General features: G+C 35.7%; 1 protein-coding gene across 1 annotated transcript in view; it reads left to right on the top strand.

Annotated features, from left to right (window-relative positions):
* The window catches only part of Rsph9 (Radial spoke head protein 9), a 43,344-nt gene extending 23,895 nt beyond the window's left edge, over positions 1-19,449 (top strand). Inside the window, exons 3-4 of the mRNA XM_069848280.1 lie at positions 2,851-3,151; positions 18,998-19,449. Of these exons, the coding sequence (XP_069704381.1) occupies positions 2,851-3,151; positions 18,998-19,161 (465 nt within the window). The 3' untranslated portion in view covers positions 19,162-19,449. The remainder of the gene's footprint in view (positions 1-2,850; positions 3,152-18,997) is intronic.
* The last annotated feature ends 3,606 nt before the right edge of the window (positions 19,450-23,055 follow it).

Genomic DNA, 23,055 nt, shown 5'->3' with positions numbered 1-23,055 from the left:
TCACTCAACTATGGACTGAAAAATAGTTGTTCCTCTTCACTGATACAGGTCTCGGAGGATCAGTCTTCCTCAAAATGCTCTCCCATTCGTATTGCTGAGATGCCAGAGTTTACGTTCTTAATATTTCGCGCAAATCTCACATTTAATTCAGAATGATCATGGAGAAACTTTTTGATCCAATCAAAGGCTGGGGTATTGTGATTGAATTTAGGCACACTTACACCTTTGCGTTGCAGATAATATCGCACAGTCATTCTAAAATCAGTTTTATCCACAGGAAACCCAAACTCTGATAACTTGATAATATGGTCAACAAATGATTGTTCCTCCCTATTGTTGAAAATCTTTTGGTCCCCTGGTGTTTTTGTGTGCCTGTGTTTCAGTTTATTCTTCAAAGTTGTAATAGGAATTCCATAATTTATGACTGCTTTTCTTTGCCTTAATTGCTTCATTAAGACATCATCTACAGCTTTCCTCAAAGTTTCTTTATTGTAGTTTTTGTAGGGCCGACTACCTGCTGGGGACACATAAACGTGTGTGGCATGATGGATCAATACGTAGGCTACCTAGGCCTACCTGTATGAAAACAAAAGCAAATACCAGTATTTGTTAGTATTCAGGTATGGCTATAAATGCAAATAAAAAATACCTAAATTCATTTTCAATACAAAACGTAAGTTAATTTTGATGAGACAAAGTCACTCCAAATTGCTCTTAGAAACGCCACATTTCCCTGAACCCAACAAAATAACCTAAAATCTTGGCTCAATAATTGTAACTTCCATTAGTTTTTCAAGTAGACATATTAAGGAAAAAAAATAAATACTTACCAGCTTACTGAAGTAAGTTAAGACATTTATTAAAATAGATAGTTTGCTGCACAAGAAATTTACTGAAAAATGTAAACAACACAAAAACTCCAGTACAACAAATTGTGGAACCACAAAGTCCAATCTGAAATTTCCATACTGAAACTAGTTCTGTCATATATCGGAATCAGGGATTGGTACCGGTAACCTATTTCACTGAAACAAATGTGAGCTAGCACCGCTTTTATTTTTTTCTGTGATATGAGACAAAGTCAGCTCAGGGTAGATAAAAGTTACCCCACCTGAAGGTACTCCTAGAGAAAAGTCAACCAGCATTGTCGTAGAGATCCAGTGGAATCTCGGGAAAAACACTTCTCTCTTCTCTTCAACACAAGTAACCTAATCACCGCATGCAAATCAAAGAGCCAGCATTGTACGACATAGAGCTAATAAGCATAGTGAAAGTAAGAGCAGCCATTCTCAAAGCGATAGACAAGAAAGCAACAAGATCAGATGGAATTTGTAATAACATGACTTGCATACAGATGACATCGATCTGAGGAAGCTGCAGAAGTCCCAGAGGATGGAGGGGCTTTCATAGCAGCCTCCATCATAATTGGGTGATGTGTGGCTGAATTGATAGATGACACCAAATAGTAAATCACAATACTTACAGGAACGCGATGAGGTCAATATAGGATGCAGTCCCCGAACACGAGCTTTGCTCTTTCGGGGTATTTTAATGTAACGTTTTTATGTATATGTTATTATTAAATAAATAAATAAATAAATAAAAAAAAAAAAAAAATAAAGTATGATGTAGTACTGTGGCTTGTATACAGATGATATCGATCTAGGAAGATGCAGAAGTCCTTGAGAGACAGAGGGGCTTTTGTAGCAGACTCAGAACTGGATGATGTGTGGCTGAATTGATAGATAGCACCAAATAGTGAATCACAATACTTACAGGAACGCTGTCAGGTCAATATAGGATGAAGTATGATGTAGTACGATGACTTGCATACAGATGATATCGATCTGAGGAAGCTGCAGAAGTCCCAGGGGGATGGAGGTGCTTTATAGCAGCCTCCATCAGAACTGGGTGATGTGTGGCTGAATTGATAGATGACAACAAATAGTGAATCACAATACTTACAGGAACGCGATCAGGTCAATATAGGATGCAGTAGGATGTAGTACTGTGACTTGTATACAGATGGTCAACTCTGTATATTGGACTTATGTAAGATATCGTGAAATAGGTGGCAGCATTGCTACTGTGCTCACGTATTAAGAAGTAAGTAAAGTAGTGTTGTGTGTTCAGAAGTGAATGCCAAGCATGCTCGCACCTGAGTGAGACATAGTAAAGGAGGATCCAGAGATCTTTTCAGAACATTACCGGTAGGGTACTTAGCATATCTTTGCTTTATAAAAACCCAGGATTGTGATGACCTTAGTGACAGAATATTGTACAGAATGGGAGTCTTCTGGTGGATTTTTCAATTGAAGAGTGTGCTCCCAAAATGCATTCAGTCCATTTTTATGAAAGGTCTGGGCTAGTTCTTTTATCCACTGGTCTATGAACTGAACGAATTTTCAAGTGACATGCACAGTACCACAAACTTTTAGATAAGGACTGGCGTTGTTTGGAAGAAAAAATGCTTAAAATATAATGATAGTGGTATCAAACATAATCATAGGCTACATACTGTACAGTATGTATAAATCATAAAAATGATCAAATGGTCTGGGCAAGTTTTGAGATCACACTGTTCAATTATAGCCTATATTAGAATAAACTGGCTGGCATGTAGTCTTTCATCTTCGTCCTCCTCTTTCGCTCCTTTCACCACAGCAACCAGTTACAGTTAGGTGTACGGTAGCTATATTTTTCAAGTAGGCTATTATTCATCGTTTGAATGTATCCAAATGCTTGAATAATGAAATTGTACATTCAACTTTTCAGTATCAATTTATAATCTTTCAAATAGTCCTATATAAACATATTTTCATACACCGTTCTGTTCAATTGTATGTGAAGGAAAGTTCTGAGGAGCCATTATCTGAAGTTCTCAAAGAAGAAGATAGACTGGCAGCAACTGTTGCTCTTATCAGTGACGAATCAGCAGTAGTACCAAGAGGAGCACTGTTAAAACGCACAGACAGATGTGTCGTGCAGAACTTGGCTTTTAAAGGATTGTCATCAGCAGAAGCTCAACAATTGAACTCGTACCAGCATTATCGAATACCTCAACAAAGATGGAATACTAATCTCCTTGTACGTCAAGATTACAATTTTGCTATCGACTTCCTGGATACTATAGATATTGATATTTCAGCAGGTTAGTATATGAACATTTGTACTGTTGTTTAATGAAATTCAAAGAAGTAATAACTGTAGACAAACAAGTAAGTACAGCAGTTTTCTTTCTGTTTCTTTAAATGCAATAATAATTAGACCTACATAAGAAGTACCACACCAATTATATCTACGGTTATTGAACACCATTCCAATAGCAAAACTTGGAAGACATAATTCCGAGATGGTGTTCCAGTTGAAAAATACAGAGTCCTTAATGCATTATATAGCTGCCATAGCAGTAGCACGGGCTCTGGTTCCCAGGCAACAGGTCGAGGATCAGCCAGTAAATTGCTGCAGAAATTGATTACGATACAAAACTTAACATAGAGTAGTTGTTGAAAGTGTCGTCCTTTCGCTTGTATACAAGCTTGATATCGCGAGAATATGTTGTCACTCACTCGTCTAAGCTCATCAACTGAAAGTATACACGTGTTCATGCTTTGCCCAGGAGCCAGATCCCATGCTATGACAGCCATATACATACATATATATATATATATATATATATATATATATATATATATACGAGGCGTGTTCTTAAAGTAAGTTCCATTTTCAATCATAGCTGTCGCATCGCTGCAATCGTTATTTTGAGCATACGTGTTTTCTTCTTCAGTCCTCAGGCAAGCTGTGCATGCAGTTTCAGAGCTTCAGTCCGTGATCAGTTGAAATGTTTAAAGTGATCGAGCACCCCGCCGACTGTGAGATGCGGTCTGTTATCCGTTTTTTGAATGCGAGAAACATCAAACCAGCTGACATTCATCATCAACTTTGTGAGGTGTATGGTGATGATGCCATTAGTGATGGAATGATCAGGAGATGGGTTAGAAAGATGAGGGCTGCGTCTCTGTGCATGAGGAGCAGCATACCGGTCGGCCATCTTTGATCAATTACGATTTGGTGCGTGCTGTCGATGAAAAAATTCATGACGACAGGAGGTTCACAATTTCTTCGCTTTCCTTGAATTTTCCACAAATGTTGCGGAGTGGTTCACAGGCGGGTGAATTCTACAATGAGGGGATAGAAAGACTTGTGCCACGACTCGATAAATGCCTCAATAATGGTGGAGATTATGGTGAGAAGTAATTGAAGTGTGGGGAATACAATGCTACAAAAATGGTTTGTAAATATTTTCCCGTTTACTTTCTACACCCTTTTGGAACTTACTTTAAGAACACGCCTCGTGTATATATATATATATATATATATATATATATATATATATATATATATATATATATATATATATATATTAAGGACCCTGTAGCTATGATGAAGGACTTTGAGGAGAGGAGAGGATCTTAAAAATTATACAGAGCGACTCATATTTATATCTAGCATTTTATTGTACTGGAGTAGCATAAGTATCAAGTTAAGTGACCCATTCCATTGCTAAAATGTACTGTGTTTCATACCATTTGAAGCACAAATGAAGCTCCAGTACATCCTCAGAGGAAGAAGATCTGTGAGTCGACCATTTTATATATATATATATATATATATATATATATATATATATATATGAACTGCCCCTAATGAGAAGTCGATTTTTTAACATAATTATTATATAGGTCTAGATTTTTTAAAACATATTCACGAATAAGTATATTTTCCATGTGCGTCTTTTTGGTTAGAGTATATAGGGAGAAAGATAATAAGCACAAAATGTTACTCCTAAAAATTAATACCTTGAGCATTTTGCTCCTACTGAGATCAAAATTTGCAAGCGCCTCTGCTATCAAAATAGTGAAAAATGTAACCTTATGAAAAAGCAATATTTATTTGAACTAATTAGCAACCCATTATTTTACATTTTTAATTATGATAGGTATATTCATATTTATTTATTCCCTGTACAATCTATTAGATTATAGGTTCGTCATTAGATACAAACACAAAATACACACACACGCACACACACGCACACACACGCACGCACACACACACACACACACAAAATAAGATTTCTAGTATGAATTTAATTTTAAGTTTCCAAAGGATAGTAAAACTACCAAAAGACTCAACAAATAACAAGATATATGGTATAATACATTTTCAATTTACAAGACATTAAAATAAATAGACTGTGGTACCGACCACACCACCTCATTCTAGTGCCGAGGTCATGGAAAGCATGGGGCTCTACCTCCATGCCCCCCAAGTGCCTTCATGGCATGGTACGGGGATACCTTTACCTTTACCTTTACCTAACATAGATTAGGTAAAAACAAGATAGGCATACACAATGAGATTACATTAAACAAATTTATCATCTGAGGTGATTTATTTGGAGATTTATTAGCCCCTAGCTATGACGGAAACTGTCACAATTTATTCTTAAAAAAAAACTTTTAATGCTGTAAAATACTATGTTTTGCCATTCAGAAAATGATTGTTTTACTTAAAAAGGAAACGTAACTTATTACAACATTAAATACTAATGGGCCTCCTAAATACTACAACCGCAGAACTTGTCTACAGAAAAGAAGATCCCCCTACTTTCATTCATTATTCTGGTTCTGGTACAAATCCAGACTTATTACTAGTAACATCAGATATCCATCACGAAACCAAAAAAAAAATAATTGAAGACCCTGGATCTGGCCATAGAGTCATCATCACTTCTATCCATCTCCACCAAAACCAAAGAAAAGAACCCTACAATAACAAAACAACATGGAACTTTAAGAAAGCGAATTGGAAACTATTTACAACAGAACTCGACAAATACCTCAAGCTCAACACACCTTACTTACTTACTTACTTACAAATGGCTTTTAAGGAACCCGAAGGTTCATTGCCGCCCTCACATAAGCCCGCCCTCGGTCCCTATCCTGTGCAAGATTAATCCAATCTCTATCATCATATCCCACCTCCCTCAAATCCATTTTAATATTATCCTCCCATCTGCGTCTCGGCTTCCCTAAAGGTCTTTTTCCCTCCAGTCTCCCAACTAACACTCTATATGCATTTCTGGATTCGCCCATACGTGCTACATGCCCTGCCCATCTCAAACGTCTTGATTTAATGTTCCTAATTATGTCAGGTGAAGAATACAATGCGTGCAGTTCTGCGTTGTGTAACTTTCTCCATTCTCCTGTAACTTCATCCCTCTTAGCCCCAAATATTTTCCTAAGCACCTTATTCTCAAACACCCTTAATCTCTGTTCCTCTCTCAGAGTGAGAGTCCAAGTTTCACAACCATACAGAAGAACCGGTAATATAACTGTTTTATAAATTCTAACTTTCAGGTTTTTGGACAGCAGACTGGATGATAAGAGCTTCTCAACTGAATAATAACAGGCATTTCCCTTATTTATTCTGCGTTTAATTTCCTCCCGAGTGTCATTTATATTTGTTACTGTTGCTCCAAGATATTTGAATTTTTCCACCTCTTCGAAGGATAAATCTCCAATTTTTATATTTCCATTTCGTACAATATTCTGGTCACGAGACATAATCATATACTTTGTCTTTTCGGGTTTTACTTCCAAACCGATCGCTTTACTTGCTTCAAGTAAAATTTCCGTGTTTTCCCTAATCGTTTGTGGATTTTCTCCTAACATATTCACGTCATCCGCATAGACAAGACAAGCTCAACACACCACTAATGGAAAATACAAACTCAGATAGATTGAACAAATATTTCTGTGAATCTCTTCTTAAAATTGCAAAAAAGCACATTCCACGAGGCAAACCAAAAAAATACACCCCATTCTGAACAGAAAACCTGAATTTATTGAAACAAGATAGAGATAAAGCAAGAGCCAAAGCAGAACATAGCAAAACACCAGAAGATACTCAAGATTGGAGGAAGAAGACTGCCATTCTTAAAAAAGCAATCATAACAGCAAAAAGAACAGTTTTAATAAATTTATTGAAAATATTAATTACAGAACCGATAGCGCTAAAACATATAAATTTCTGAAGAATATTTCCAATACACAGGAAAATACTAGCTAACCTATTATTCATAATAACAAAACACTAACAGATAGTAGAGATATAGAAAACGCATTTAATAAACACTACTCAAACTCTCACAGATTACATCCCAATATCAAAAAAACTGACAAATTTATCAAAAGAGAATTATATAAAAATAATAAAAACAATATTACTAGTACAAAACCTGAAATATTTCATCAAAATTTTACTTCCAAAGAATTAAATATAGCTATACAAAATTTAAAAACCAAGAAATCTCCTGGCCCCGACAACATTCATTCCGAATTTTTTAAACATCTGGGAGTAAAAGTCTGTACTTTTATCCATTTTCAATTTATCATGGAATACCTCAATTCTTGGAGCTTGGAAAAAAGCAATCATTGTACCAATTCACAAAAAAGGGAAACCTGCTCATGATGTTAATAGTTATCGACCAATAGCACTGTTAAGCATGATAGCAAAAACCATGGAGTCCATGATCTCCAACAGATTAACTTGGTATTTAGAATCCCAAAATCTTTTATCACCAAGACAAGCCGGCTTTCGACAACTACACTCTACCAATGAACAAGTCATACGCCTCGGCCAAGAAATAAAAGACAGTTTTAACAAGAAAGAAGATACCTTGGCAATATTTATTGACTTTCAGTTAGCATATGACTCTGTTTGGAGAAATAAATTATTACTAAAACTCCAGAAATTAGGTATCTCCAGCAATATGTTCAGATGGATATCAGAATTCCTTAGTCAACGATTCATTGCCACTAAATTCAATAACTCACTTTCTAGTTACAGACAAACATATCGAAGTCTACCTCAGGGTGCTGTCCTCAGCACAACTTTATTCAATATTTATATAAATGACTTACCCTCCCTATTAGAGGAATCAAACATGAAAACAGCACTATTTGCAGATGATATAGTTTTGTGGACTTCCGGATCTTACAGACATAGAGACAAAATTCAAAATTCTGCTCTTAAAGCTGTAGTTGATTTAACTACATGAATGGAATACATTAAATTTGATGACACTCAATTTAAGCAAAAGTAACTACCAAATATTTTCACTTGGTAAAAAAGAAAGAGAATTCAATATCCAATACAATGGCCAACACCTTCCTAGGACTTATGAATCCAAATATCTTGGAGTTATTTTCGATAGTAAGTTAACATGGAGCAACCACTTGAAATACATTTCTGAAAAAGCTCGTAAAAGATTCTCCCTTCTAAAAAGACTAGCAGGAAAGAAATGGGGATGCTTTAGGAATACTTTGAACACTACATACAAAATGTTTATACAGCCAGTGCTGACATACTGCGGAGAAATTTTAATTACTTCACCTTTCATAAACGAAATAGAATATGTTCAAAACCAAGCTCTCAGACTCATTACTGGTGGAATTAAAACAACTCCAATAGATTCTATGAGATTCCTCACTAATATTAACAGCATCAAAATGACAATAGAAGAAAAAGCACTGATTCAATATGAAAAACTGATCAGATTACCAGGAAACAATTGGCATTCATACAGTCCTCTCCGTAGATTAAAAACTCAAAAAAGTTTCATATCCATGGTTCAAGAATTAAAACAGAAAATCAACGTCCCAAATTTAAAAGAAAACTTACAAATTAAACCAAACCCTTTAACACTATTAAATATAGAGTATAATCTAAATTTAACACAAGAAATACTGAAATCAGAAGTAAACACTGAAATAATGAAAGAATTGTCTTTAGAGACAATTAATATTATGTACCCTCCACAAAACTGGCTTCATTTATACACTGACGGATCCTTGATCTCCAGAGAACAAGGTGCCGGTGCAGGTGTTACGTGGTGTCTCTTCTCACTTTATAGACCTCTTGGGTATGGAACAACAGGTTTTGATGGAGAAATCATTGCAATAAGGGAAAGTCTCAGGAATTTTCTATGCCACATCAATAAATTTAAAAATGCAGTTATATTGTCAGACTCCAAAGCAGCTATTCTATCAATAGTCTCTAAACACACACCTTCATCTCAAACAGCAGAAATAACTAAAATGCTCTCTCAATTAATATCACTCAATGAAAGAATTGTATTCCAATGGATACCATCTCATTGTGGAATCCTGGGAAATGAGAATGCGGATGCCTTAGCAAAGAAGGGCAGCACTGCTACTTACAGACCTGTTACTAAATCTACGTATTACTCTGTGAAAAGATTTATTAAATCAACGTACTTAGACTTCAACAAACAAAATTTGATAACACAATCCCAAGGGAAAAAATGGAACTCTCTGCATCAAAATCCACAGTTAATTCCTGATTTACCACGATAATCGTCTGTAGCTGCATTTAGATTGGCAACAGGCCATGATTGTTTGGCCAAACACTTGTATAGAATTGGAATATATCAGTCCCCTAACTGCCCATTGTACAACTCAAACCAAGAAATGGGTTCAGAACACCTCAAAATCTGTGCTTCAGTGGCTGGCCATGATAATATCTTTGAAAAATATTAGAGTGCAAGAGGTCAAATGACTTTACTGTCAAACGCCTGGCATTAGAAAACAACAACATACTAATCCTATAAAGTGATTATTCTCTGCAAGCTACATATCGAGATGTACTTCGGTACATCTTTGTAATAGCGAGAGAAGTAAAACATGGAATGAATTAATATAAACAGAAACCAAACTGAAACTTGAGACTCGTTTATATAAAAAGTCTATCTGCTGGTTTTTATTCTGAGCAAACTTTGTCATTAAAAACTTGATGCTTGAACATTTGCGTCAATTTTCTGTTCTTGCACTGAATTATATATTTTATATGTTTCTTTTAATAAGTCTGTGAAACATTTTAGAAATTCACCACAAATAAATTAAGCAATGGATACTACATTTCATTACACAGAAATGTACGTAAACTCTCCAAGTATTTTTTTTACAAATGCTCAGTGTGCCCACCCTTGCTGATATGGCAGACATCTAGCCGATAATCCATTTCATCCCACATGGGTCAGCATGATTGAACAGTGCCACAGGCGCGGTGATATGGTCATGAAGTTTCTGAAGGTTAGCAGGGAGAGGGAGTACAAAAACAATGTCCTTCACAAATACCCAAAAGAAGAACTCGCAAGATGTCAAATCTGGTGATCTGAGTGACTACTGCATTAAGGCATATTCTAACACATAAAATGCTTTCTTACGTTTATTTAATGCCATGTTGACTGTTACTAAAATATCTCTTAGCCACTAATTCACTACTACAGTACTCCTCCTAGTGGTAAACCACGGTAACTATGCGATACAGGCTTTTTCCTAAGAAAACTTGGAGAGTTTATCGTTCCATCGGTATAAGAATTATAATTATCCGTTGCTTAGTTTATTTGTGGAGAATTTATAAAATGTTTCACAGACGTATGAAAGACGGTGTATTTAAAACTGTTGTTGGTCTTCCTACATTCTTCATTTCCAACTTTTTCTTTTCTAGGGGAAACAATGAAAATGGCTTCGATTACAAAGCAATAGAATTTATTGTTTTAAACTCATGGAACAAGCAAAAATGACACAGGCCAGACTGAGCCAAGTACTTAGGGCGCAAAATTTTTAAGGAAGGATTTTTAAATAATTTTTAAAGAATATTTCATAATATGTATTATCATCATCCTATTAATTTATTATTCTACTCGTAGTAGCACTTACTACCAAGTCACATATTTCCAACCATCCATCTCTAGCAGCGATTATAAAAACTAAGTTTCAATCCTGGTTCCGTAAATCATAACATTCTCTAATTGTATCTTTTGTATTTTTTGTTTTTTGTAGGCGCAAAAGCTTTGGTACGAGGATTCAAAGAAATTTGAAATGCTTTAAAGGAGTTTTTAAGTTATTTTAAAGTCTCGTCATTTTTAAATTGATTTTGTTTTCTCTTCTGGGATAATGATTTAGAGAGAATCAATAAGTGCAGTAATAGTTTACAAGAAAAGACACTCTTGTAGCAGCTGTCAAACAACTTCTAACTTTAGGGGGTTTTTTGAAGGAAAAAGGAACGAATTCGAATACAATGCAAATCTGCTTTGATTATTTGTAAATCTAAAACACAAAATTACACACAAATCAGAAAACATGTAGTGTTTCATGATGAAGAGCGATATAGCCCATTGGTCGACACTGTAGGTGGAAGAACAATATTCAGGACTGGTGTTTCTCAAAATAATTGACTCATTAACAGTAGCTAACCTGTTAAGAAGGAGAAAAGCATATGAGGTACTAACAAATTGCTTTGAAATTTTGTCTCTTCTTCCATCACCTGACTTGGCAAACCAATACTGGTATATTATTCAACCTGCGCTGAAATTAGCACAGTGCTATCCAGAAGACATTAACAGTGGTTTTGTGAATGAGTCTTATCATTTCAAGATACACACCAAGCTAGAGACGTTGACAATGATACCAGAACTATATATTCTTATATTAGACATAACTGCCTCCAAAGTAATTTGGAAATTGTGACCTTCCTTTAAATCACTAACTGCACTACAGAACGAGGATTTCTGTCCTAATCAGAGTGAAACATGCCGGAAGATCTGTTTTTGGAGAAGTAAAATGAATGCACTTTGCGTTAATGTGCTCTATGTAATACTGAAAGAAATCTTTTCTGAGGTCATCAACATGTTTTTTTATGTCAAAACAAGGAGGAAACCTTTGATTTAAATTGTTTGACCAATACTAATTTTATCAAGTTTTACTTTCCTTTTATTTAAGATACGCCCAACTGAAATGCACAGTATATTAATTAAATTATTGTTATTATTATTATTATTATTATTATTATTATTATTATTATTATTATTATAAACAGAGAATCTTGTGTGGTGAATTAACACAATTATTGTTAAACTTTTTTTGCAAAATAATAGAAGGGGTAAAGTTAAAGGAATGACGAGTGCCAAAATTAACTTTGCCCAGAGTACCAATGAGCTAAACCCATGAACCGAGTTCGAAGAATAAAAGTAAACTTATGACAGTGTAAATTTCAATGTTTATTTGTAGAGGTAATCAGATGAAGAATATTACAAAATTTGTCAAATGGGAATTGAAATTTTTAAAATAGACTGTTGAACCTAGATACCAGATGCATCACTATATTTGACAGGGGCGGCTCCTCTTTAAGAGCCATTCGGGCCCGGCCCTGGTCCCCATTTTTGAGAACGTGAATTATAATATAGTGCAGTACATTTCATATTAAAGTCATCTTTCTTAATGCGTTTCCAATACAAAAAAATTATTATGCATTGACTCAATTCTGCGAGAGAATGGACTGACTAAGCCCGTGAAAGTCCGCCCTGTACGCAGTTCATTTAGCACTAAAGGTTGGACTGTAACACACTAGCAGGCAGCAGTTCTTCTCCGTCCCTTTCCCCAGCACCCTCGCAGTCTTCTGTTTGTAGTATTGTGTTAAAATTGAAGTTCTATAATACATTAAGTTCAAAGAACGTAAAGTGCATGTGAGTGTATGCACAGCGTTTAATGTAGATAACAGTGGCAGTTCCTTGGGGGAGGGAACGGAGAAACGTCCTCCTCACATTTTTCTTTTTTTGAAAGTAAATACCAAATAAAATATGTGCCTTGAAATTCAAGGAAGATTCGATAATTTTTTAAGTTCACAGCTATTAGAAAACCTCGGTTGATCGAGTTTTAAATAATGCGCGCTCATGTGCTGCTAGAAAACTGTCAGAAAGCTACGAGATTGTTTGTGTGGAGGAAAGCCAATCCATTCCTCCTTTACTGCAGTTAGCACACATAGACAACAGCGCACTAGCGGCCATGGAGAGAAGCAGAGTTTTTAAAGCAAGTAAATGAACAATGAACGGAAAGGGAGGAGATCCTCCTCTGAATAAGCACATGGGTGGGAAATAGAAACCGACTGGTCTTGCAGCAAGCTCGCTACCGCTGCCATCTAACGATCTTGCATTCAACCAGACTATAACGCATCTAGGAGGAGGCACAATAAAACAACTTTAACGCATCGCTATAAAAGACACTGTGTAAACTTTTTTTTAAAAATTATAATTCAAAAATATTATTCATTGCACTTTATATAGGCTACTATTCGTGGTTTGAAACTTTCAAGGATATTTGAAAGTTAAAGTCGGGTTTATATAAAACAAAGAGGAAGTAGTTCTACGTTAGTATCGCAGATCTTTTGGCCCCTGAAATTCATTTCCATTCATTGTGTACTAGACAGGGCAACAGCCAAGTTGTCAGTTTTGTACAAATATATTTGAAATTGAAAGTAAGTACTCCAAACTACATTATTTTTAACATAAAAAATTGGCCACCAGCAACTTTGAACAATAACGGTAGTATGACTTTACAAGAACTTGTAAAATGTACATGTGGCAACACAGACCACGTGATTGGGTGCAGTGTTCTCTCTTTCTTCAGATTATTTCCCATTCCCATTTCCGCGGTTCCAATTACGTGTTAGTAGCTATAGTCTCTTCCAACACGTGTGATGGTGTAGTGTGCTCGAAAAATGCTGCGAGGTGAATTTCCTTGTAATTGTTAATTTGTGCAATTATTCAACAATGAATGGAAGTGAAAACATGATATATTATGGAAAATTTAGGAAACTCAGTTTACAAGAACAGATTATTGCTATACAGAAGGGAAGGCCAACCCCAACACTACCTGGTCTTACATGTGTGCATGTTGGCTAATTTGTAGCATGTTTCATTCAAGAAGGTGCCATTTCGTCCTGTTACCTTCTTTCCTCCTCTTAAGGAATACGCAGGACCCGCCACTGGTAGATAAGTACAGTATGTTTACAAAAGTGTGTATAACATTACACCATTAAGTAAAAGTGTTATAAAGTGTGCAAAAGTGTTTGAAAGACAGTTTGATTCAAACTCCGTTCTCGCAGTTAAAATTAGAAGATAAATTGACAATTGAAGCTCTCGGACCTTTTCAGCCTAAAAATATTTACGTAAAGATTAATTTTTTGTCCTACAGAATTTATCTGTTATGGTAACAATGGTTATTAAAGGAGAAAAATTCGCTCTGGTGCCGGGGATCGAACCAGGTTCTTGATTCTATGTACCAAGCGCTTGGAACGTAGAACCAAGAACCTGGGTTCGATCCCCGGCGCCAGAGCGAATTTTTCTCTTTTAATAACCATTGTTACAAAAAATATTAATATTGTTCAACAGGACGGAAAGAAATGCAGAAAATTTTGAACAACTCTATTTACAAGGTATACGCAAATCTCCTAATCTGCAGACTAGAAAGAGGAACTCTGCACGCAATCAGCAACCTCCTAGGGAATATAGAGGAGACACTGAGACACCCGAAGGAAAAGTACTACGCAGTCTTTGTTTGGAATCTGTCACCTATTTGACACATTATGATGTCACACGCTTCTTTTGGATTGACACAGTACCTAAAATTTTATATGCTATAGCGTTGTTTATGTGTGTAGAATTTTCATATGATTTTACTCTCTCAGACAAAATTGCCTTTGATTGTAGTACTTGTGAATAGAAAGAATAGCCAGTGAATTTAATCTTTCTTATGTCATAGTGTTTCACAAAAAAGGTTTTATGCGCTTAAGGGTACCTACAGTAACGAATATATTATACAAATCTGGCTTTCAGGTAGAAGTTCTCTGTGAAGCAGGCTTGAATAATTTCAAGGGAATTTTTCCTGCTTCACAGGGAGCTTTTACCTGTCATTTGTATAGTATATTCGTTACTGTAGGTACGTTAACAGAAAGCCACAATTTAAGTCACACAGAATTGTGTGCACTCAAAGTTGAGTTTCTGGCTTCTTGTCAGCCCATTTGAGTTGTGTGGATATAAAGGGAAGAATTGTGAAGGTGTCATGTATAGTTTCTGGGGTAGCTCAGTCGGTAGAGCATTTGTGCGATAAGTGAAGGGTCCCAGGATCAATACCTGGCTCCGGAACAATTTTTCCTTGAAATTATTCGAGCCTACTTCACAGGGAGCTTCTACCTGAAAGCCAGATTTGTATAGTAAAAATTTTTAATAGCCTCCCTATACTTACTTACTGGCGTTTAACGAACCTGGAGGTTCAATGCCGCCCTCACATAAGCCCGCCATCAGTCCCTATCCTGAGCAAGATTAATCCATTCTCTATCATCATATCCTACATCCCTTAAATCCATTTTAACATTATCTTCCCATCTACGTCTCGACCTCCCCAAAGGTCTTTTTCCCTCTGGCCTCCCAACTAAGACTCTATATGCATTTCTGGATTCGCCCACACGTGCTACATGCCCTGCCCATCTTAAACGTCTGGATTTAATGTTCCTAATTATGTCAGGTGAAGAATACAATGCGTGCAGTTCTGTATTGTGTAACTTTCTCCATTCTCCTGTAACTTCAGCCTTCTTAGCCCCAAATATTTTCCTGAGAACCTTATTCTCAAACACCCTCAACCTATGTTCCTCTCTCAAATACCTCGGAATAACATTTAGCAGCGATCTCGGCTGGGGGGAACACATTACAGACACAGCGCGAAAAGCATGGAGAGGGTTACACTTTGTGATGAGGGTACTAAGAAAAGGCCCTGATAAATCCAAAGAGATTGCATATAAATCACTAGTACGTCCAGTAATGGAATATGGTGCTGCATGTTGGGATCCTTACAGATTAGAACATATTAAGACACTGGAAAAGATTAAAAAACGGGCTCTCAAGTGTTGTCGGAAAAATTCACCATTAAAATGGGACACACTCAAGGACAGGAGAGCGCGAATTCGATTATGCACACTGTTCAAAACATACAGAGGTGAGCCTGCCTGGAGAGAAATAGAAAATAGGTTGCAGCCGCCAAATTACTCTTCAAGGAACTTCCACTCATATAAATTGAGGGAAAGAAGGCAGAGGACGGACACTGGAAAGTTTTCCTTTCTCAATCTTATTATCAGGGACTGGAATTCTTTACCTGCAGAGTTACTAAAGGCTTTACCAACAACCAAAAATGTATTTAAAAATAGGCTTAAGGACCTTACTAATAGACGGTAATTATACACAGTATTTAAAGGGGTAAATGCTATGTTGTTATTGAAGTGTTGTATCAATGAAGAATTATGTTGTGTCAGTGAAACGTGTTCCTGTCAGTGAAGCTTTATAGTTTATAGTGGCAGTGCAAAGTATTTGAACAGTGAAATGTTTTTGAAGTGTTAGTGAAATCAGGATAGAATCAGTGAAATGTGTCGTAGTTCCAGTGCAGTAAGTGAGTTGACAGCGAAATGAGTGTAATATTGAAAGGTACTTGTGCAGATATGAACAAATCATACTCGTGGGTTTTAGTTCGAACTTTGGTTTAAGATACAAATTAGATTTATTTCAAATGTTATTTTAAGTCATCGTTTCATTTAATTTAGGATATTCCCTGTTATTATTATTATTATTATTATTATTATTATTATTATTATTATTATTATTATTATTTCTAGTATTAATTATTAGTATAATTATTAATTGCATTTTTAATTTTAAGTTTATTATTGTCATTATTCAGTGTAATTAGTCTCCACTGCCACTGGGTATATACCCATTGCAGTGTGAATAAATACATACAAAGTGAGAGTCCAAGTTTACCATAAAGAACAACCAGTAATATAACTGTTTTATAAATTCTAACTTTCAGATTGTTTGACAGCAGACTGGATGATAAAAGAAGCTTCTCAACGGAATAATAACAGACATTTCCCATATTTATTCTGTGTTTAATTTCCTCCCGAGTATCATTTATATTTGTTACTGTTGCTCCAAGATATTTGAACTTCTCCACCTCTTCGAAAGATAAATTTCCAATTTTTATATTTCCATTTTCCTAATGGCATACTCTAGAGCAAAGTTAAAAAGTAAAGGTGATAGTGCATCTCCTTGCTTTAGCCCAGAGTGAATTGGAAATGCATTTGACAGAAACTGACCTATATGAACTCTGCTGTACACTTCACTGAGACACATTTTAATTAATCGAACTAGTTTCTTGGGAATACTAAATTCAGCCTTATTTGAAGGATTCGTAACAAGCTGTTTTTTTACGGTGATGGGTTGTTAGCCCTTCGCCCAACCCCCAAGCTGGAGGACCACCCCTCATCGGCTGTCTGTGACTGCTTATTCAATATATTCACAGCTACCCTCCATATCTGGAGGCCATCTCCTCGATATTAGCCTCCCTATGGACATAAAAAAAATCAAACTCAAAACATAAGATTATTTAGGTCCAAATTAAATAAGTACCAGTACTTAATTTCTCATGCCTTCTATTCTCTAGGTGAATTTATTACATTCAACAACGCTGCATGAATATTTCTGTCCTTTATTAGGTAATACTAATCCCTTGTGTTGTACTAGTATATTGTAAAACTCTTCTGTATATATTTCAACTGGACTGTGACTATAATTAAGACTTTGTAGTAGGTACTGTTAAGATTTTTTTTTTACATGTTTCATATCCTAGCTATGAAGTGATGTACGAATACCATAATATGTAAATAAATACACCGTGTCCCTAAATGATTATCGGAGTTTCAAAAGTTCTCTTATTTTCGATATATAAAAACAATCCTTACATGAGATTAAAGAAGAACTCTCCGAGTTTTCATACTGTACTTTATAAGTGTTCAATGTGAGCACCATCCATTACATGGCACATATCTAGCCGATAGTCGAATTCGTTCCAAATGTTGCTGAGCATGTCAGGAGTGATAGACTCAAGAGCAACAATCCTTCTTCTCCAATCTGACAGGTCGACAGGTAGTGGTGGTACGTACATACGGTCCTCCACATACCCCCACAGAAATAAATCACATGATGTGAGATCTGGAGACCGTGGAAGCCATCAGGAGAAAACTATGTCATTTAGGCCAGCACGTCCGAAAATGAGCACACTCTTGTTGCCAAATAAAGTCTTGAAGTTAGAACTCATTCAGCTGAGGGAAAAGATAATTCTGCAGCATATTCAGGTATGAAATGCCTCACACTGTTTTTTCGTCGAAAAAAACACTCTGTAGACTTTTCGTTGAGACATGGACAGAAGACATTTGAGGAATCCCTTTCATGTTGCACTATTGCACGTGGATTCTCCATTCCCTAGATGCGCACATTATATCTATTCACCTTGCCACTGAGATGAAAATATGCTTCATTGCTAAACACAAAATAACTAAACTGATCATCTAATTTTTCAGCACATGTTACATTTCCTAGCAGAAATTGGTGCATGCCACTAGGTCTGTAGGCTTTAGGGATTGCAGTAACTGCAAATGGTAAGACTGCATATGCAGCTGCTTTCGTAGCACTCTCCACATTGTGGTTCGAGGCATTCCTAGTTTATGGCTGGCATGCCGCACAGATTTTTTAGGACTATGTACGAAAACTGCTCTGACATTCTCGACTCTTTCGTTTGAAAATCATGGACGTCCTGGACTCTTCCCTTTACAGAAACATCCAGTTGTTTCAAACTGTCTATACTATCGACGAATGTTGTTTTCAGACGGAGGATCAATTCTAAATTGCCATCGGAAAGCTCACTGTACAGTAATGAGTTAATGACGGAACTGAACTTCGCAAACTGCAACACACAAAATGACTTATGCATGGGAGTCACCATTTCATAAATTTAATGCTATGACACAATAAAGACGAGAAACAAAAACGCTGCACTCAGGATGTGAAACATTCACAGTTCTTCTTTCATTACACGAAAGAAACACACAACCACTTTCGTTTGTAAAGCTATGTCAACCACCTAAAATTCCGATAATCATTTAGGGACAAGCTGTACAATACAATACAAAGTACTTATATTATATGTATATTACTGTACCTGTATAAGAAGTTAATGTCATGTTTCAGAGAGATGCTGGAGTTTGAAGTTCCAGCAGGGAGGGCAATTCTCAACACTTCAAAATTTATATTGGCCTGGAATGATATTTTATCATTCTATCTCCACATCTGATCATGGTTTCATCTATATTGGTAATGGAAGAAAGAATATGGATCTGCCTTTCATGATTTAGTAAAAATGTTAAAACAACAAATACCGGTACTTCAAATTGCCTTTATTAATGCTGTTTACAATACTGTGTAAACAAGTTGTTATGCTTAACTTACATCTGATTATTTAAAAGAATTGTAAAAGAAAAGGAATTTGCTATTAGTTTATGGGTATCATTTGAAATTAAGTACCCTATTACGTTCTGCAATTCAAGATAGAACATAAAGATTATAATGAATAAAGTTCTGTTAGAAGTCATATTTATAAAATAGTTTATATTTTCATTGTACTTGAAACAACAATTAATAAATAATTATTTTTCGTTTTATTGGCCGTTTGTAGTATGATTTTTAGATGGTTGCAGTTAACTTGTATTTATAAATTTTACATTCTGAAATAGTATATTACAATACAAGGTTGGGAGGTGCATTTTACAAAATCGAAGAAAAGCTTTAAAAACGTGCAGAGCAAATTTTTTCATTTTTCGAAAATTTGTAATGCACTTCACAAACATGTATTGTATAGTATTTTTTTGCACGATAGTATATTTTGAAAATAATATTAAAAAAATATTAATATACAGTAGGTACCTACATATGTTAGACTATGAACAGCTGACTGATTCTCATCATGAAGTTTGTCATAGGTGTCGGTAGATGGCAGGAGTAGTTTTAATTACAACCCTAGAGCAGTTATTTGTAATATTTCAACATACTTATCTAAGTTGACAACTCTGAATTCAGTAAAATCAACTTCCAATAGTGGCGGTTCTTTGCCGTAACAACGAAAAAACACACTATCGTGCAAAAAGTCCTTTAAACCAAGCAACATAGATTTAACTCCAACTGAAAGAAATAAATAAATACTTAGATAACGAAATATAAGGAACGGGACTACAGTACTCTTTACAATGACATTATAAATCAAACATAACTGTGTACAGGATCAGTTGTTATTAAAGTCATACTGTATAAACTCGAAGAAAAATAAAATAAATGTGCGAATTCTAAATAAGGCAGTAGAGCAAGTGGATAGCTTCAAATACTTGAAGTGTACTACTATAAGCAGTAACATGAGCTGCTGCCAGGAAGTCAAAAGGAGGATAGCAATGGCCAGTGGCGAGCAGTGACATTTTTCAGGGGGGACCAGCAATAATGGAACTGTCATGACTCTATTTAATAAAAAACTGGAGAAATATAAAAAATATATTAGTTAGTATGTATTACAACGAAAATAAGACTTATCAGTTACCACCTTCATGTATACATCAATGGAATCCTCCTCTTTCCTTTTGGGGCAAATTGTTCTATGACGTCATCGTAAAAATGTATTTGGCTTTGAATTTTGTTCAATAGAGCCTTTTCGATCAATAACAGTGAAAGTTGCGAAAGCCTGTCTTTGCACTGAGTATTCCGTACGTAACTCTTTACGCGTTTTAAACAGGAAAAAGTACATTCCACTGTGGAGGTGCTCACTGAAATTGTAGCTATTAGGCAGCATAATTTATAAACTTCTGGAAATGCTTCTTCTCCTAACTCGGGGTCTTTCAAAAACTTTGTATCTCAATCACTATCCAGGCTGAAAAGTCTGGCAACCTATAAATAGCCACTAACTCACTTCGCAAATTTTCGAAATGAAACAAATTTTTGTAGCCTGATTTTAGAGACGTAAACAAAATTTCGGGAAATCTGGTTTTGAAAGATTCACACTTTTCAAATCAATTAGATCGATAAATTTTAGTTCTTCTAAATCACGAAATCTGTTTTCCATTTACCTAATTATCGTGTCAATTATCTCGTTGTAAAGACGCAAATATCTCATTCTGGGATCGTCCAATTCACCTTCCCGACGTCACTTTCTAGGTTCATTCTCATTCGTATTACTTTCTTATAGTATTGCATACATATCATCAAAATTGTTTCGAGATTCTTGAATGAAAGAAATGGTCTCTTTCACTTTTCTTATGCAATAATTTACATCAAAAGTCTTTGTCTGGAGAATATTGAATAATGTATCACTGAGAGAAAAAATATGACTGAAAATTTTCAACAGAAAAGAAAAGGTGAATTCCTTCAATGATGCTAAATATCCTCTGGCAGAAATAAAAGTGTTGCTATCCCAGCAGTCTGGGTCATCAACAATATGCTCACAAAATGAGACCAGTTCTGTCTTATTTCCATGCACCCCATTCACAATTCTAGAGTTGTAATTCCAATGCATAACTGACACTATTGGAAATCTCTTCTTGACTTTCAATGCATTCAATGCATTTACACACTTTGTTGAATGAGAAAAAATGAACAAAAACCACTCAGTGTCATGAAAAATATTTTACATTCCTTTATAAATTGCACTGATTGCAATAGAACTAGTTTAAGCTGATGAGCATAATAGTGGGCGAAAAATGCATTGGGACATTTTTTTTTTCACTAATGCTTGCAACCATTTAAATGGCCAGAAAATGTTGCAGTCCCGTCATGTCCTGGAGCTACGAGCTTGTCTTTACACTGAAAGCCCGAAAGGATTTTAAATACATGTTCACTCAACGCAACTGCAGAGCGATTATTGCTGACATCTGTAAAACTCAAAAACCTCTCCTGAATTTCACCCTATTTACATAACGAATGACAGTGGAAAGTTGAGAAAATTTTGCAATATCCGTCGTTTCATACAGCATTAAAGCAACACAAGGTGATTTTTTACTTCTTCCTTTATTATGTCTAGAGTTACGTCACTAATACTTTCAATAATATCATTTTGAATTCGACTTGATGTACCTTTGAAAACTTTAGCGCTTTGTAAGTGTGTGTCTAATTTGATATCATGATTGGATAGCATGTGCAAGAATTTAATATAGTTTTCCCGATTAAGGGATTCACTGTGTTCGTTATGACCTCTGAAAGGTAGCTCTTGCTTCGCCAGTAAGCAAGTTACATGATTAATTGCTTCATTATTTCTCTATTAGAGTCAACTTTGGCCCTGCATTGTTCACTTAGTTGAAAGTCTATCCTTGTTTTACCGAAAGTTTTACATTTCGTTATTGCAGATAAATGTGTTTGCGTCTTCCCATGGCGAATCTTTGCTTTGTGAAAATTACTGATATCTGAGAAACCTGTACTATTGCATACTCCTCTATCGGTTTCAAAAAGAACACAAGACGACCAAAATAATTTATTTTTCGATTTACATGCAGTTAGCCATTTTGAAGATTCGTAGTATTCAATTTTGAAATGACGCACATAATATTTCATTTTTGTACGCATGGAAATATCTCGAATAGGCCTATCTTTTACTATAATATTTTGCTTTTCCTGAAGACTTGAACTTCCAAACGAAGTACCGAACTGATGCTTAACAGACGGTCCAAAACATAACACTGTGACTGTTGGCAGTCGTGACTGGTTTCGCTGCTGGATGGTGACGATTCAGATGATGCAGCTGGTATGAGCTGCAATGGACTTGCATTTCGAAATGAGACCCTTTCCATGTTTACTAAACAGCGTAAAACACACAATATTATTTTAATCCATATTACACTACACAGGCACACTTTCAGTATTTAACTGATAATACACAAAAACAATAAACGTACTAATATATTCTTTCTAACAAGAATGGAGACACGGAAATTGTTTACCAGGGAAAGCCAAACCGTATTTACATTTCATGTAGGCAAGGGAATAGCTTTAAATCTGCTAGTCCAGTGCGAGCTGACTGGTTCCCGTGGGCTGGACAAGTTCAATTCTACAGACATTGAGCACTGAGGGTAGGAAACAGATTGAAGTTGTCAATTGTCATGTCTTGAAACTTTTTAAAATTCAAACATGAGATGTAGGCTAATAAATTTTATAAGCTGATGATACTTAGAGGACTAGGCTAGTCCTACTAGTCCACTGACAGCACGCAACTGGCAATG

The sequence above is a fragment of the Periplaneta americana genome, chromosome 15 (genome assembly GCF_040183065.1).
Source record: "Periplaneta americana isolate PAMFEO1 chromosome 15, P.americana_PAMFEO1_priV1, whole genome shotgun sequence".
Classification (NCBI taxonomy): Eukaryota; Metazoa; Arthropoda; class Insecta; order Blattodea; family Blattidae; genus Periplaneta; species Periplaneta americana.
The sequence above is the reverse complement of the archived record's forward strand: the minus strand, read 5'-3'. Positions and strand labels throughout refer to the sequence as shown.